Below are 17,812 nucleotides of genomic sequence, written 5' to 3' on the forward strand. Positions count from 1 at the left end.
AGTTTTCCGGTTTACGCGACGGTAGGCGTGGAAGTTGCCCGACGCTGGACCACAAGGCGCACTCCTTATTAGAGGCCAGAGAGGGAGAGATGCTTGGTGGGAATTGTAGTGCGAAGCTAAGAGGCGCCCCTGGCCCCAAGTCCTTAGACCGAAGGCGGCGCTGCGCCACCGGGGGACGCCCTGGGCTCATTTCTCTGACAGTCCTGCTACTACGTAGGTGTAGGATTACTAAGAGGAAGGCCTGAGAGGAAACAAGCATTTTGTGAATACTTCCTTCCAATATGGAGAAAACCCCACAATGAAGTGCATTAAGGCTGGGGCTATTTCTCATTCATTTTTTTAAATCTCTGGACCCTGTTGGCACAGTGCCTGGCACTGTGGTAAGCGCCTTTATAAATATTAACTTATTTAACTTTGAGCAAGCCTGTAGGCAGGTACTATTATTATCCTCACTTTAAAAATTGAAGAATTTAGCCGGGCGTGGTGGCGGGCACCTGTAATCCCAGGTACTCAGGAGGCTGAGACAGGAGAATTGAACCTGGGAGGCGGAGGTTCCAGTGAGCCGAGCGCGCCACTGCACTCCAGCCTGTGTAATAAGATCGAAACTCTGTCTCAAAAATAAATAAATCAATTAAAAAAAAAGATTGAAGACCTGAGGTGCAGTAGGTATTCTGGCCTCGCTGTGCTATGCTGTATGTCACCTAACAAGTGGATGGAGGAAATAGCCTGGACTAATGACTTAAACGTTTTTCAACCAGATCCATAGCACGAATACATTTTACACTGGTACCCAGTACACACACAAACACGATTACATGCACATGCAGAACTGAAACACAAGCTTCATGAAACGATACTTACCCTTATCATAGGTGTGCTGGTATGTTCTATTCTCTATTTTATATTTTTCTGTTCTCTATTTTATTTTAATAAATGCTGATCAAAAACCATGAAAGTTATTTCACCACTGATTAGTGAGTCTGACCCCTAAGTGAAAGATTCTTTTTTTTTTTTTTTGAGACGGAGTCTCGCTCTGTCGCCCAGGCTGGAGTGCAGTGGCCGGATCTCGACTCACTGCAAGCTCCGCCTCCCGGGTTCACACCATTCTCCTGCCTCAGCCTCCCGAGTAGCTGGGACTACAGGCACCCGCCACCTCGCCCAGGTAGTGTTTTGTATTTTTTAGTAGAGACGGGGTTTCACCGTGTTAGCCAGGATGGTCTCGATCTCTTGACCTGGTGATCCGCCCGTCTCGGCCTCCCAAAGTGCTGGGATTACAGGCTTGAGCCACCGCGCCCGGCGGTGAGAGATTCTTATGTATAAACTCCATTTACCTCTGGAGAGCCATCAGAAAGACTTAAGCCTTAGGCTGGGTGCAGTGGCTTACCATCCTAGCTAATATGGTGAAACCCCGTCTCCACTAAAAATACAAAAATTAGGTCTGGTGGCATACACCTGTAATCCCAGCTACTTGGGAGACTGAGACAAGAGAATTGCTTGCACCTGGGAGGCAGAAGTTGCAGCGAGCCGAGACTGGGCTGCTTTGCTACAGCCTGGGCAACAGAGCAGAACTCTGTCTCAAAAAAAAGAAAAAAATAAAGCTTCAGCCTTGAGCAGGAATGGCTGTCCACAGACAGCCAACCACCCAGTTGTCTCCAAAGCTGAAGACACTAGGGTGGCAAGGGGGCCTCCTAGCATTCAGACCCAAGATGGTATAGATGGAAACCACTGTTGATTCATGAGTCACTCTAGAGTCTGAACACACCAGATTCACTTTCCCTCCAGCAACACATTATGCATCATGGTTTATTTTAACCTTTAACCCACTTTTTGGGGCTAAAATCTGTTTTCTCACTTTCTTTTTCCTTTTTTTTTTTTTTTTGAGACAGATTCTTGCTCTGTTACTCAGGCTGGAGTGCACTGGCGCCATCTCAGCTCACAGCAACCTCTGCCTCCCAGGTTCAAGCAATTCTCCTGCCTCAGCCTCCCAAGTAGGTGGGACTACAGGTGTGCCCAGCTAATTTTTATATTTTTAGTAGAGACAGGGTTTCACCATGTTGGCCAGGATGGTCTCGATCTCTTGACCTCATGATCCATCTGCCTCGACCTCCCAAAGTGCTGGGATTATAGGTGTGAGCCACTGCACCCGGCCCCAGCTAATTTTTGTATTTTTAGTAGAGACAGGGTTTTGCCATGTTGCCCAGGCTGGTCTCGAACGCCTGAGCTCAGGATATCCACCTGATTCGGCCTCCCAAAGTGCCAGGATTACAGGCGTGAGCCATTGTGCCCAGCCTTTTTTTTTTTTTTCTTGCTCTGTCACCCAGGCTGGAGTGCAGTGGCTTGATCTTGGCTCACTGCAACCCCGCCTCCTGGGTTCAAGCGATTCTCCTGCCTCAGCCTCCCGAGTAGCTGGGACTACAGGCGCCCGCCACCTCGCCTGGCTAATGTTTTGTATTTTAGTAGAGACGGGGTTTCACCATGTTGGCCAGATGGTCTTGATCTCCTGACCTCGTGATCTGCCTGCCTTGGCCTCACAGAATGCTGGGATTACAGGCGTGAGCCACCGTGCCCAGCCCTTTTTTTCCTTTTTTAAGATGGGTCTGGAGGCTGCAGTGGCGTGATCACACTTCAGTGCAGGCTCGACCTCCTGGGCTGAAGTGATCCTGCCGTCTCAGCCTTCCGAGTAGCTGGGACTACAGGCATGTACCACCATGCCTAGCTAATTTTAAAATTTCTTGTAGAGATGGTGTTGCCCAGTGTTGCTGAGGCTGTTCTCAAACTCCTAGGCTCAAGTGATCCTCCCAAGTAGCTGGGATGACAGGTGTGCTCCACCACTCCCAGCTTTCCTGTCTGTTTTGACTTTGAATTTGCCAGTTTCAATGGGACATGGAAAATAATAGACTCTAGATAGGAGTGTCTCTAATTTTCACTTCACTGTAATCTCGTGGAAAACAGAAGGCAGACATTACTATATGGAATAGCAATGAGGTAGATGGAAGAGAACAGAAAAGAGTTCAGAGTGAAGGGAACAGAAAATAGTTACTATTTAAGACAGAAACAAATTGATGTTCCTACTTTGGATTTTTCTAGCTTAGGGGTTTCACTGGCTGCATTCCCTGGCATAAAGGGATGAGCACATGCTTTGGAGTCACACACCCCTGGGTTCAAATTCTGGTTCTGTCACTTACTGGCTGATGAGCCTTGGACAAGGTATTTATTCTCTCTTGGGCTTTTATTTTTTCACCAATAATTGTGATCATCCTTTTGTAGGTGTTTCTACAATTCAATGAGTACTTAGCATTTATGAGATGCTCAAGCAGTGGTAGACCCTATGATTATCATCATTCACATTATTTTACCCTCGGCATAGAATGTGTTTTGTGCATAGTAGGTACTCAACAAATGTTTGATTAATTTCTACTTTGGGTAGACAGGCAAGTCAGACTTTCTGTCCTATCCTGAAGGCACTCTTTCCTGGTAGGAAAATCTCCTCCATTTCCCAGTCTAGGCTGAAAATTCTTTGTTTTTGTTCACCTCCTAAACTGTTCAGTAGTTGGTATAACATACTGGAAGGAGGACCCCTCCCTCTTAGTAGAAAATCAAGGCAAAGGAAGTCTGCAAAAACAACCAGAGGTGTTAAATTACTCATGTTTATTTATAACAGACTTTCAGCCAGTACAGTACAAAACTTACAGTAGTATATCTCCATTACACAAATATTTACTTACAATATATTACATATACAAAATGCTTTGCAATAAGTCTCAAAAGCTAGTTTAACTCCCCTTGAGAAAGGAGAAAAACTCCTTAAAAAAGTGGGGGAGGGGAAATCAGAAGAAGAGAGGAGGAGGTGAAGGGGTAAAGGTCAAAAGAGACACCAAACATAGGCTACAAAGGAAACCCTAAGAGTAAGGGAGAAGAGAGGTGGTATTGCACTTGCTTCTGTGTTTATTTTTTCTTTTTGTTCTTCATAACTTCTGATTAAAAATATATATATTTATATATATATATATATATATATATTATGTACACAAGGAAAGAAGCTGCCAGAAGTATTACAAAATCCTATCTGCAGCTTGGACACTGACACAAAAAAACAAAGGTCTGGAAAAGTGTCTACTTAGAAATTTTTTTGTTTGTGGTATTGATTTTGAATAGCAATATAAAAGGAAACACCTCTTTTCTCCATGTGGGTTTCAGTGTGTATGTATTTTTTTTTCTTTTTCTTTACTTTTTTTTTATGCAAAAGGAGCTGGGAGAGAGCATGAGGATGTTTGAGGTTCCAGAGCTGGAAGGCTCTGAAAAGTAGGATTTTGTACCTAAGACCCTGGTTAAAGTGCAGTGATGGTCTGGAGAGAGACAGGATGCCCCCTCTCCCCTCCTTAGCACCTGGTCTTGCCCTTCCAGTCTCTGCTCTCATGGGCACAGAGTATAGCCTCAGAGCATAGTCCTTCATGTTCCGGGAGGTTACAGGTGCCACAGTTGACTGGGGAAGGGGATGGGGGCACCCTAAGGCTCTGATACCCCAGAAGGGACTAGTCCTTATGAAGTGTTACCAAATACACAGCAGACACAGAAGAGGTGGGAGGGGGTAGGTCTAACAGGAAAGGCTCAATAACCAGACTAGTTCAGGAAAAGCCCAGATATTAATCTCAGCTCTGCTGACATTCTAAAACGGAGCTAGCACCCCAGGGTGCCGTTGAGGATTCTTCCTTTCTCTAGAGACCACTCTGCTCTGAGCTAACCTCCCCATTCTCTGCCCTTGGCAGCATCTATTTATTGCTACATTGTCAAGGAGGAACAATCACCCCACAATGCTTCTCCCTGCCAATCTGGTTCTCTTGGGGAAACCTCAGAGTGGGGGAGAAAAAGGAGGACAAAGAGGATAAAGATTTTTAGGGTCTCCCTTCCCATATGAAGGTAAGGTAGACTCCTCTCAGAGCCCTTAAGGCCCTAATCCCAGGATCTGTTCCTTAGCCCACCCTTTACCATCCCCCCCAAAATATCCCTGATAGGGAGTGAGAAAAGTAGGAGGTAAAAGAGCCAATAAGGAAAGGACATGTGGAAAGAAAGATGGAAGGGGAAGGAAGGGAAGAGAAAAGGAGAGAGAGAAGGACCAAGAGTTACAACTTGTGAGGTGTTGTGTTTGGTTTTTACTTTTTTTTTTTCTTTAAACATAGAAAAACAGCCTTTGGTTTGAACCTCAAGGAAGCAGAGAGTGGGATGGCTGTGGCCTCGGGCAGAAAACTCTTGTAAAAAGAGACCTCCACTTGCAGTGGAGTTGTATCTCCTTCTGCCCCTTCTCACTAATCCTTGGTTACTCAAATAGCCAGGGGTCTCTGCAGTAGCCAGGAGTACCCTCTCCTACCCTGTGTTTGGGAGCTGAGTGTAGAAGGGGGTAGTAAAGGATGACCCCATTTCAGTTGTACCCATCCCAGTCTTGCTGGAACAAGGGTGGAATGGGGTGAAGGGCACATGCCCATGCTCATGCTGGGATAATTTTTGGTTATACTGAAAATTAGAAGAGAGAAAAGAGATACCCGTTTCTCCCTGCCACTGATCCTAAGAACAGGGCCCAGGAGCCGGGGAATGAGAGGGTGAACCCTGCTGGGAGGGAGCAGCAGAAGGCAGCATGACTGAGGGGCTGAGATAACCCCTTGTCATCAGGCAGCAACCCACTAGTTTCTCATAGGATGGGGACTGAAGGAGCCCCTGAGAGCCTAGGAAGGTCACTATAGTGAAGAAGTTTGAGAGGTGGAGGAGAAAGAGAAGAATTTTGACCCACCCCTTTCCCATGCCCTGGTTCCCAATTAGGCACCTGAGGCTCCCAATGTGTCAGAGACAGAGGGTTACAGACCTAGCCTTGGCCCCTGAGAATATAAAATTGGGGCACTCCAAGGAGAGAAAAGCCACCACTGAATAGACCGGTAGGTTGAAGGGACTAGAGCGTGTGGAGGGGTAGTTCAAGGAGAGGGACCAGATCTGTCACATCCTAGAGGGAGATCCTGAATGTAGGCTTTGAGAACTCATGTTACTAGGGGAACATCAAGAGGACCCTCAGTCCCACAGTGCCTGGGGAGAATTTCTTCAGCCCCTCCTACTTCCAAATGAGGAAATAATTCTTCATTCATTCAAGAATAGTGCAAGCTGCCTAAAGTGAGAGGGCACAAGAGGTATGGAGTACCAGGTTGAAGAGTCCCAGAGAGGAGATATAATGCCACAGAGCTAAAGTAGGGCTGGGGGGAGGTAAATCAGCATCAAAACTGAAGAATTAGATAATGTAAAGGGTGAGGACTTAAAGCAAGAAGCTTGAAGTCTCTTAGTACTAAGAGGAGCTTCCTACCCCTGGGGCTGCTGGAAGATCTAAGAGAGAAAAATTGACCTAAAGTGGAAAGGAGCTGTGGACAGGAGGGTGGGGGAGTGGCAAGTGACTGATATAAGTTAAAAAAAAAAAAGGCAAAAATAAATCAAATTAATAAATAACTCAGTATGCTGGGATGAGAGAAGAGAAAAAGGAAAAACATAAGCAAAAGACCTGTTTCATCACAATGCTTAAATCGGTCAGGATAGAGGAGGAGAATAGGTGAGGAGGGGTCAGGGTCAGGTGTGAGGTCAGGTAGCCAGTAGTGAGGGCTACAAAGCAAAACTCCTTGGGAAATGGTGGGGACAGGGATCGATGCCTGTAGGCAGAGCAGTGGAGTGGTGGACTGAGGGGAGAGGGAGAGGTTGCTAGCCCACCTTATGCTCCCCCCGGACAATGTGGGAAGAGAATTCGTACCGGTCCTGGCTGTGATAACCACAGATGTTGCACTCAAAAGGGTCTCTGAAGCCATGGCAGCCCATGTGGATAGTGAACATGACGTGGTCCAGGAAGAGGATACGGCAGTGCTCACACTTGAAGGCCTTCACAGGCTCACCACTCTCGCCCACCACCCGAAGCACTTCCTTGGAGGGGCCTGGGGTGCCCCGCAATAACCCCTCCTGTGGCTTGGGGTCCTCTTTGGCGTAGGCAGGACTGTGCCGGCCCACCACAATGGTGGGAGGTGGCTGGGGTGGGGGACCCTGAGGGAGGGATACCACTCCTGCAACCCGATCTTCGTGGTTGCTTTCTGTGTCTGTGGAGTCCTGGCAGCCATTGCTGGGGGATGCCCCAGGGTCAGTCAGGGGGCCTCGGGCCCGGTAGAGGAGGGAACCTCCATCAGCCAGGTCCTCAGGTCCCTCACCTGCTTCTCGGGATCCTGGAAGCTCCAGTCGACCAGGGAGGGGCTGCATCTGGGTGTAGACAGAGCTGATGACAGGCGTGAGTTCTGAGATGCAATTGGTGGGTGGAAGGCGGAGGGGACGCAGATGCTCTGCACCCACAAAGGCCAGGGAACTTCCAAAGCCAGGTTCCAGGCTGTGGTGTGCCACCAACTCCACATCCTTTTCATAGCCACCCGAGTTCATGTCATAGGGGAGGTCTGAGAGGCTGAAGCGCATCTGCTTTTCGCCTGTGGAGAAGAGGAACTCAGCAGGACTGGGTTTGGAGAATTCTTACACTCTCCTCAGGATTCTTTGTTTTCTTACCTGCGGGGCTGGGTGTAACATTATTTACTATGCCGCATTTACTTTCCCAGGGTCAGGTCCTTTGTGGGACTGCTCCCTGACTCTAGGCTGTAATCTTAGAGAAGGACTCAGTCCCAGGCCACGGTTTTAATACTTCATTTTCTTACTCTCCATTAAGTTCCAGGTCCTTAGAGAGCTAATGACCAGTGCTGGGGATAGGGGGAACCACATTCTTATTTCCTCTCTCTGACTCTCTAAGGGCCCACACAGACTGAAGTTCTTATTCTTAAAAACTGAGACATCGGCCGGGCGCGGTGGCTCAAGCCTGTAATCCCAGCACTTTGGGAGGCCGAGATGGGTGGATCGCGAGGTCAGGAGATCGAGACCATCCTGGCTAACACGGCGAAACCCCGTCTCTACTAAAAAATACAAAAAACTAGCCGGGCGAGTTGGCGGGTGCCTGTAGTCCCAGCTACTTGGGAGGCTGAGGCAGGAGAATGGCGTAAACCCGGGAGGCGGAGCTTGCAGTGAGCTGAGATCCGGCCACTGCACTCCAGCCTGGGCGACAGAGCGAGACTCTGTCTCAAAAAAAAAAAAAAAAAAAAAAAAAACTGAGACAGCCTGGGCTGGGTGCCAGTGGCTCACGCCTGTAATCCCAGCACTTTGGGAGGCTGAGGTGGGTGGATCACAAGGTCAGGAGATCGAGACCATCCTGGCTAACACGGTGAAACCCCATCTCTATTAAAAATGCAAAAAAAAAATTTGCTGGGCGTGGTGGCAGGCGCCTGTAGTCCCAGCTACTCGGGAGGCTGAGGCAGGAGAATGGCATGAACCCAGGAGGCGGAGGTTGCAGTGAGCTGAGATCGTGCCACTGCACTCTAGCTTGGGGGACAGAGCGAGACTCCGTCTCAAAAAAAAACTGAGACAGCCCGATCCCTTAACCCTGTGCCTTACAACCACCACAAGTCTTCAGTGCCAACCCTTCTCCACTCTGAGTACATCCTCCCTCTTTACTTTCCTCCTGTCCTGAGGATAGATTTTGAGTAACAGAGGCCACCAGACTGCTTTCTTTCCTTTTTTTTTTTTTTTTTGAGATGGAGTCTTGCTCTGTCGCCCAGGCTGGAGTGCAGTGGCGCGATCTTGGCTCACTGCAAGCTCCACCTCCCGGGTTCACACCATTCTCCTGCCTCAGCCTCCTGAGTAGCTGGGACTACAGGCGCCTGTCACCACGCCCGGCTAATTTTTTGTATTTTTAGTAGAGACAGGGTTTCACCGTGTTAACCAGGATGGTCTCAATCTCCTGATCTTATGATTTGCCAGCCTCGGCCTCCCAGAGTGCTGAGATTACAGGAGTGAGCCACCACGCCCGGCCCACCAGACTGCTTTCTTTCCCTAAACCAAATCTCCAGACCACACAGCTCAGATTTATTTGAGCTGTGGCTTAAAGCTGATACCTCTTTCCAACTGGACTCTTACCTACAAACTTCTGGGGTGTGGAACGCTTGCGTTTGGTGAGGCTGTTGGCCAGACGATCAATGAAAGTTGGCCGCTCAGAGGATGAGTGCAGCATGGAGTCTGGCACCATCTCCAGGTCACGTATTTCGTCACCTAGTGGGAAGGAGGTGAGGACAAGTAGTAGCAGTTGAGTAGGGGTGGCATTGGCCCCACAGCCTTTTCCTGGAGAAAACCAGCAGGTCAGTAACCAAGGAAGGTCATACCAGATGCCTGGGAAACTGGGCTCTGTTTACCCTACCTAAAGCTCACTCCAGCAACATTTCAGATCATCTGGGGACAATCATACATATCTGGCCCTTGGTTACATCTTGTGTTCTCTCTCTCCCATTAGGCCAAGGATATAGACCCAAACTTCCCCTACCTCTTGATCTCCCTAAAGCACCCACCACAGACAAGGCTCTGCACCAACTGGGGTACCTAGAATGGGGTGTTTGGCAGATTTACTGGGATAACCATCCCCTGTTCCACAGACTTCATCCCTCAGTGCGGGAGATACTGGAGTCACCCTTGTCCAGCACTCCCTCTCACCATCCCCTTTTAACTCCCCAGTAGTACATCAACAGCCCTACCTGGTTGGCCAGCCAAAGCTTGGGCTTCAGTGCTGAGACTCTGTAGGTAGTTATGGCACCGCTCCTTGTGCTCCTCCAGGGTACTCTGCTGTTTGTAGCTCCGGCCACAGTAGTTACACTTGTAGGGCTTACCCACTGTGGGAGAAGAGACTGGAGGAGAGCGGAAAGATGGCATCAGAGCTACTTCTCGCTGTGCCCTGGCTCTGCAGATTCAGCCAAGAGCAAGTATACACTGGCATGGGGAGGAAAGGATGTTGCTAAATTGAGTTCTTCTGCTTGTCTTTCATTCCCCAACTTCAGCTGCAACCATGGACAGATGAACCATATTTGATGATGAGGGATAATGTGCAGTTATGGGAGCAAGGGAATCCTAGGGCATGTGGCTTCAGACTGGTGGTGGGCTTGTTCAACATGGCCAAATTGCTGCTCAAAAGAAGTGAGGACCCAGGGACTTTGTAGGGGATCATCCCTAGCAGGCAGGCAGGCCCCACTGCAGGATCTCAGAGACTGGGGCCCAGACTGTGGTTTAACCTTTCCATTTGGCAGGCGGATGTAAGTGCTGTTTACCAGACAAGGGGATTTTTTGCTTTTTATGAACTATCTGCTTTGGTTTGGGGGAAACTGGTGGGCTGGCATGACAGAAATGAGAGCCCTTAGATCTGCCAATGTGGGGAGGGGGCAGTTTTCATTGACCTTTACTTGTATTTTGACCTCCAGCCCTAGCCTGGTTTACTGATTATTTTGTCTTTCTGTCTCTCTACACTGAGATACCAAGAGAGCTCTAGAAAGCCCATCACTGATGGAGTAATTCTGAAAAGAGAAAAGGAATAAAAGAACAGAGAATAAAATAAACAAGAGTAAAAAAAAGAGAACAACAAATTTGGGTTGGTTTGTTTATGTGCTTGTAATAAAAGAACAGGTTATAAAGATGTTGTTTCGGCCGGGCGCGGTGGCTCAAGCCTGTAATCCCAGCACTTTGGGAGGCCGAGACAGGTGGATCACGAGGTCAGGAGATCGAGACCATCCTGGCTAACACGGTGAAACCCCGTCTCTACCAAAAAATACAAAAAACTAGCCGGGCGAGGTGGCGGGCGCCTGTAGTCCCAGCTACTGGGGAGGCTGAGGCAGGAGAATGGCGTAAACCCGGAAGGCGGAGCTTGCAGTGAGCTGAGATCCGGCCACTGTACTCCAGCCTGGGCGACAGAGCGAGACTCCGTCTCAAAAAAAAAAAAAAAAAAAAAGATGTTGTTTCTACTGAAGAAACAAAAATTGGAAAACAGAGTGGTACTTTATTTAAAGATAACTCTTTTTTGTTTTTTTTTTTTTTGAGACGGAGTCTCGCTGTGTCGCCCAGGCTGGAGTGCAGTGGCGCCATCTTGGCTCACTGCAAGCTCTGCCTCCCGGGTCCACGCCATTCTCCCGCCTCAGCCTCCGAGTAGCTGGGACTACAGGCGCCCGCCACCATGCCCGGCTAATTTTTTTTTGTATTTTTAGTAGAGACGGGGTTTCACCGGGTTAGCCAGGATGGTCTCGATCTCCTGACCTCGTGATCCGCCCGTCTCGGCCTCCCAAAGTGCTGGGATTACAGGCTTGAGCCACCGTGCCCGGCTTGTATTGTATATTTGATGTATCTTGCTGCTATTGAGCAGGGAGACAGGAGAAGGTATCTCTAGGAAGTTGGTAATTACTGTTCACCCCTAACCCTGCCATGCCAAAACTGGGCTTTGACTAAATCAACCTACTTCATTTTACTCAGGCTCTGTAAACCCTTGTATTTTAGGGATGAAATGAACACCATGAATCCCAGCACTTTGGGAGGCCAAGGCGGGCGGATCACGAAGTCAAGAGATTGAGACCATCCTGGCTAACATGGTGAAACCCTATCTCTACCAAAAACACAAAAACTTAAGCCGGGCATTATGGCAGGCGCCTGTAGTCTCAGCTACTCGGCAGGAGAATGGAGTGAACCCGGGAGGCGGAGGTTGCAGTGAGTCGAGATCGCACCATTGCACTCCAGCCTGGGCGACAGATAGAGACTCCGTCTCAAAAAAAAAAAAAAAAAGGAAATGAACACCATGGTCCGTATCCACCCAAAGACCCTTGGGGAAACTGTTTAGCATCTGGGAGAGGAATGATCCTCCAACTGCTTTCTTTTTTTTCAAATTTTAATTGATAATTGATACATAATAATTATACATGCTTATGAGATACATATGATATTTTCATACATGTACACGATGTGTAATGATCAAATTGGGGTAACTGGCATATCTGTCACCTCAAACATTTATCTTTTTTTCCTCTTTTTCTTAGAGACAGAATCTCACTCTGTCGCCCAGGCTGGAGTGCAGTGGCACAATCTCGGTTCACTGCAACCTCCACCTCCTGGGTTTGCGCCATTCTCCTGCCTCAGCCTCCCGAGTAGCTGGGACTACAGGCGCCTGACACCATGCCCAGCTAATTTTTTACATTTTCAGTAGAGACGGGGTTTCACCATGTTAGCCAGGATGGTCTCGATCTCCTGACCTCATGATCCATCTGCCTTGGCCTCCCAAAGTGCTGGGATTACAGGTGTGAGCCACCGTGCCCGGCAAACATTTATCATTTCTTTGTGTTGGGAACATTAAAAATCATCTCTTCTAGCTATTTTGAAATATACAATAAATTATTGTTAACTACAGTCATTCTACTATGCTGTAGAACACTATAACTTATTCCTCCTATTTAACTGTAATCTTCTACCCATTAACCAGCCTCTCCCTGTCCACCCACTCCCAACCCTTCTCAGTCAGCCTCTGGTAACCACTGTTCTACTCTCTACCTTTTTTTTTTTTTTTTTTTGAGACTGAGTCTCACTCTGTCACCCAGGCTGGAGTGCAGTGGCCAGATCTCAGCTCACTGCAAGCTCCGCCTCTCAGGTTTACACCATTCTCCTGCCTCAGCCTCCCAAGTAGCAGGGACTACAGGCGCCCGCCACCTCGCCCGGTTAGTTTTTTTGTATTTTTTTAGTAGAGACGGGGTTTCACCGTGTTAGCCAGGATGGTCTTGATCTCCTGACCTCGTGATCTGCCCATCTTGGCCTCCCAAAGTGCTGGGATTACAGGCTTGAGCCACCGCGCCCGGCCTTTTTTTTTTTTTTTTTGAGATGGAGTTTTGCCCTTGTTGCCCAGGCTGGAGTGCAATGGCACGATCTTGGCTCACTACAACCTCTGCCTCCTGGGCTGAAGTGATTTTCCTGTCTCAGCCTCCCGAGTAGCGATGATTACAGGCATGCACCACCACGCCTGGCTAATTTTGTATTTTTAGTAGAAACGGGGTTTCTCCATGTTGGTCAGGCTGGTCTCGAACTCCTGACCTCAGGTGATCCACCCGCCTCAGCCTCCCAAAGTGCTGGGATTACAGGCATGAGCCACTGTGCCTGGCCTTTTTTTTTTCCCCCAAGACGGGGTCTCACTCTGTCACCCAGGCTGGAGTACAATGACATGATCACAGGTCACTGTAGTCTTGACCTCCCAGGTTCAAGTGATCCTCCCCGTCTCAGCGTCCTGAGTAGCTGGGACTACAGGTGTGTACCACCACACCTGGCTAACTTTTTGTTTGTAATAGAGACAGAGTCTTACTACATTGCCCTGGCTGGTCTCAAACTCCTGGGCTCAAGCGATCCATCCACCTTGGCTTCCCCGAGTGCTGGGATTATAGACATGAGCCACTGCGCCCAGCCTACTGCATACTTCTATGGGATCGACATTTTTAGCTCCCACATGAGTGAGAACTGCATTCAGTCTCTTTTTGTTATAATAGGGGTTGCAACAGAAAGCACTTCACAGAGATGGGACCTGACAGTATATCTGTGTCTGCTTCTGTTGTTAATAATCTACAGATCAAAATCCAAAATCTACCCAGTTGACCTCACAGCATAGTTGGTAAGAATTCTAGGGGCCAAGCAATCCTTTTTCCAAACCAGTAGGAGGAGCAGCCCCTTTTCTGAGGAAAAGAAGTACGTATTTCTGGCACTGGAGCTTGATGGGGTTCCAGCTAGGCTGCAGAATAGCTATGTGACCCGCAACTCATTTTCCCCCCAACAGCTTCATTTCCCTTGTCAACAAAATGGGGATAATCACATCTACCTTGGAATTGTTATGAGGGTCACATGAAGAAACATAAGTGAAATGCTCTGTAGATATAAAGCATGAATCAACGATGATCTTTCTCCCTGTTTCTCCACATACATAGAGATAAAGAGGTCCCAATTACAAGGTGGGAGAACCTGAAACAAGGTAAGTGGATGGAGAAGGTAGAAGGTGGTGAAATGATTGCTCTGTCCCTTTAAATCCTGCCTCAGGAGAGTTTAAGAAAAGAGAAAAATAGCCAGGAAAGTTTCCAAGGACAGACCCTACTAATTCTTTCCCCCTTCCTTTCTTCCTGCCTTTTCCCAATCTTGAGCTCCCTCCTTCTTGCCAGCTCAGCTCCTGGCCTCTTCCCAAGTTCAAGCCAAAAGCCTAAAGCTTAGTAAAATACCTAAAAAGTGCTATCTGTCCAGCTGATTCAGACAGATATTGATTCAAACAGTCTTGACTGGGCTAGAAAACCTTGTTAATCCAGTTTCCCAGCACTGTTCCAAACATTGATCTCTAGGCACCCTCTGGACTTTCTCTTGCCTCTGGGAAGGTGACAACCTCTTAGGATAGGGAACAGAAATAGGATACTCTTTTCCTATTTGGAAGTCCTAGGCTCCCTTTTTTGCAATTTGAGAGGCCCACGGATATTTCCAGGAGCCAGTAGGGAGTAAAGGAGAGGATAGACTGGTTGCCCAAGACCTCTGGTGGTGGGAGGAAGGAGGGTGAAGATGATGACAGGTGTGGGGCCTGGGGCAGATGGGAGTGAGAGGAGGGATCTCCCAGGGGCTTAGATGTCGGGGGTAATAGGGCATGGATTGTGGCATCAACAATCTAAAATACAAAAGTCAGGGAAGGCCAGGCACAGTGGCTTACGCCACGCCTGTAATCCCAGTACTTTGGGAGGCTGAGACAGGCCGTTTGCTTGAGATCAAGAGTTCAAGACAAGCCTGGGCAGGATAGGGAGATCCTGTCTTTACGAAAAAATACAAAAATTAGCTGGGTGTGGTGGCATGTGTGGTCCCACCTACTCAGGAAGCTGAGGTGGGAGGATGGCTTGAGCTCAGGAGATCAAGTCTGCAGTGAGCCAAAATTGCGCCACTACACTCCAGCCTGGGCAACAGCGTGAGACCCCGTCTTGAAAAAACAAGAAACAAACAAAAGTCAGGGAAGGGTGACTGTTAACATTGCCCCTATTCCTTTTGCTGCAAGTCACAGAATATGGTGGATGTAAAATACCCCATCAAGGTGTCTCCCAAATTTCTCATGAGGCCTTGCTGCCCAGAGGATGGGTGAGAGAGGCAGGGGGCCCTATCTGCTCTGTAAATACTCTCACCCCCTCAATGATAGACACTGTAACTCCCCAAATACAAGAGAAGTCACTGAGCTCTACATACTGGGTGTGTTGGAGCCTCATTCCCTCATCCCACTGGACAGTCACTGACCTGAGTGTGTGCGGAGGTGACCAGTGAGTGCATCACGCCGGCGGCAGGCATAGTTGCAGAAGGGACATTTAAAGGGCTTCTCCCCGGAGTGCAGCTTGATGTGGCGCAGCAGGTTCCCCTTCTGGGTGAAGGAGGCACCACACTGGTTGCAATGGAAGGGCCTTTCACCTGCAAGTGAAAGAACAAATCCCAGAGGACTGCATGTGAGGAACTTTGAAGGCTGAACCTGTTGCCCCACCCTCTGTCCTACCTTGTCCAAGGGAAGGTGCTCTGAACACATTGCTGACTGGCAGAAGTGCAGTGCACACAAACCCTGCTTTATCAAGATCCCTTGGGGGATCCCTTGGGTCTTACCCTGGGGAAGGTGTGGATTAGAAGTGTGTGGCAGGGAGAGGGGCCTGGAACACGAGGCCAAAAGACTGTTACCAAAAACTGAGCCCCACAGGGCCCACTCTGCCCTAGGAGCCCAAGGCCTGAGGAAGCTGAGAAGAGAAGGCTTTTGTTTTCCGGTTTTTTTTTTTTTTTTTTTTTTTTTTTTATTATTAGATGGGAGGGCCCAAAGAATACCCAGGAGTCTTACCCCTATTGGACCACTGGCTCATTCTTGAGTCTACACTTTCCCCTCCCTCATATACTGAGAAAAATATCAGCTTTTCTTTATAACAGCAGTTGAGGAAAGTGCCAGGAAACTACAGGTATTGAGGGGAATTAAATTCTGCACCCACCCCCACCCCGCCTCATTTTGTCAGCTAGAAAATGTGCTGGGTGAGACCCTTCCCTTTCTGAGGCTACCCACTCCCTGCATGGCCTCCTCCAGCCCCATCCCTGCTGCTGTCCCAGCACTGCCCCTGCCTCTCAACCCCACCCTGGGAGCTCCTCCCAGAGACCCTCTGGCTTACTTACCAGTGTGGCTGCGCTTGTGCACCATGAGCACGTTGGGTCCAATACAGACCATGCCGCAAACGTCACACTTGAGCTTGCCATTAGGCAGCCGGATGCCCCCAGGGGAGTGAGGCTCTGGCCCACTCCCATCACAGTAGCCCAAGGGCTCAGACAACGAATCTTCCACAATCACACTGTCGTCCTTTTCCAGGAGCCGCTCATCTGGCCCCAGCAGTCTGCTCGACTCCTCATCGCTGTACATCTCCACCTTGATGGAGTTGGCTGAGGGGTGGGATGGTGTTTAGAATAGAGAGAGGCAAAGGGGGGAGCTGCTCCCAGGCCAGAATGGCACTTTTTTTTTTTTTTTTTTGAGATGGAGTTTCACTCTTGTTGTCCAGGCTGGAGTGCAATGGCGCTATCTCGGCTCACTGCAACCTCCGCCTCCCGGATTCAAGTGATTCTCCTGCCTCAGCCTCCCGAGTAGCTGGGATTACAGGCACGCGCCACCACGCCCAGCTAATTTTGTATTTTTAGTAGAGATGGGGTTTCTCCGTGTTGGTCAGGATGGTCTCAAACTCCCGACCTCAGGTGATCCGCCCACCTTGGCCTCCCAAGTGCTGAGATTACAGGTGTGAGCCACTGCACCCGGCCCAGAATGGCACTCTTAAAGTTTAAGAGGGTGTCTTTAGGCCCTGAGACATTCAAGCCTTAAATGGAACTAACACCCTAGTATCCCTGCTGCTGATATCAGAATCCTGCTGGAACCTGAGACAACCTTTTCTCCCACCCACCAGGCAAATAGGCTTCAAGAGAAAAAAGTTGGGCCAGGTGCGGTGGCTCACGCCTGTAATCCCAGCACTTTGGGAGGCGGAGGCGGTGGATTCTTTTGAGGTCAGGAGTTTGAGAGCAGCGTGGCCAACATGGTGAAACACTGTCTTTACTAAAAATACAAAAATTAGCCAGGCATGGTTGTGTATGCCTGTAATCCCAGCTACTTTGGAGGCTGAGGCAGGAGAATCACTTGAACTCGGGAGGCAGAGGTTGCAGTGAGCCGAGATCGCACCACTGCACTCCAGCCTGGGCAACAGAGCAAGACTCCATCTCAAAAAGTAAAAAGTTGGGGGTACATAGGATGTCTTCTGTCACTGAGGAGAAGAGGTGACTAAGGGGAGCTTTTTTCTCTACTCTCTTGTCATTAAGAAAGATGTCTGGCTTGGCCCCGGGCAGGAAGCCAGCAAGTTAAGAGTGGCGGGAAAACAGACCTAGGAAGACTGAAGGGGGACAACAGGCCAAAGAGCAAAACTGGAAGACAGACATGCTTACAGTTCCCTCCCACCCCATTAGGCTGAACCCCTCTACCCTCTCCACCTCCATAAAACTCTGAGGCAGGGCAGGAGGGATAAAGGAAGGAGGAACCATTGAAGAGAAGGCTTTGGCTCTAGCTCCGACCTACATTCCTGGCTATTCCAACCATTTAGAGAATGTCACAGATCTAGGGCCAGCTGGGGAGGAGCAGTCATGGGGACCCTGTCTGGGTAGGAGAATGGGCTGTGGGGAGATGGGGAGGTCCTTCTACTCTCTATTTCCTATCTAACTCCACCTGATGACCATTTCTATCTACCTGCTTCTCTAATTCCATAATTTCTCTTTGAAACCTTTACCTTAATCCCACCTATACCTCTTTTAATTCTACCCTAGTCTGCCAGTGACTATTCACTGTCCTTTCAGAAGCCAGAAAAACCAT

At 48.9% G+C, this 17,812-nt stretch overlaps 1 protein-coding gene across 6 annotated transcripts in view; it reads right to left on the minus strand.

Moving 5' to 3' along the window:
* Window positions 1-3,629: 3,629 nt before the first annotated feature.
* IKZF4 (IKAROS family zinc finger 4) overlaps window positions 3,630-17,812 on the minus strand; it is a 33,064-nt gene continuing 18,881 nt past the window's right edge. For all 6 annotated transcript variants that reach the window (XM_030939220.1, XM_030939218.1, XM_030939217.1 and 3 more), the window contains 5 exons: window positions 16,090-16,350; window positions 15,187-15,354; window positions 9,627-9,776; window positions 9,019-9,150; window positions 3,630-7,487 (listed from right to left, as the gene is read on the minus strand). In XM_030939220.1, coding sequence (XP_030795080.1) covers window positions 6,727-7,487; window positions 9,019-9,150; window positions 9,627-9,776; window positions 15,187-15,354; window positions 16,090-16,350 — 1,472 coding nt within the window. In that variant the 3' untranslated portion in view covers window positions 3,630-6,726. The remainder of the gene's footprint in view (window positions 7,488-9,018; window positions 9,151-9,626; window positions 9,777-15,186; window positions 15,355-16,089; window positions 16,351-17,812) is intronic.

The sequence above is a fragment of the Rhinopithecus roxellana genome, chromosome 10, assembly GCF_007565055.1.
Source record: "Rhinopithecus roxellana isolate Shanxi Qingling chromosome 10, ASM756505v1, whole genome shotgun sequence".
Lineage (NCBI taxonomy): Eukaryota > Metazoa > Chordata > Mammalia > Primates > Cercopithecidae > Rhinopithecus > Rhinopithecus roxellana.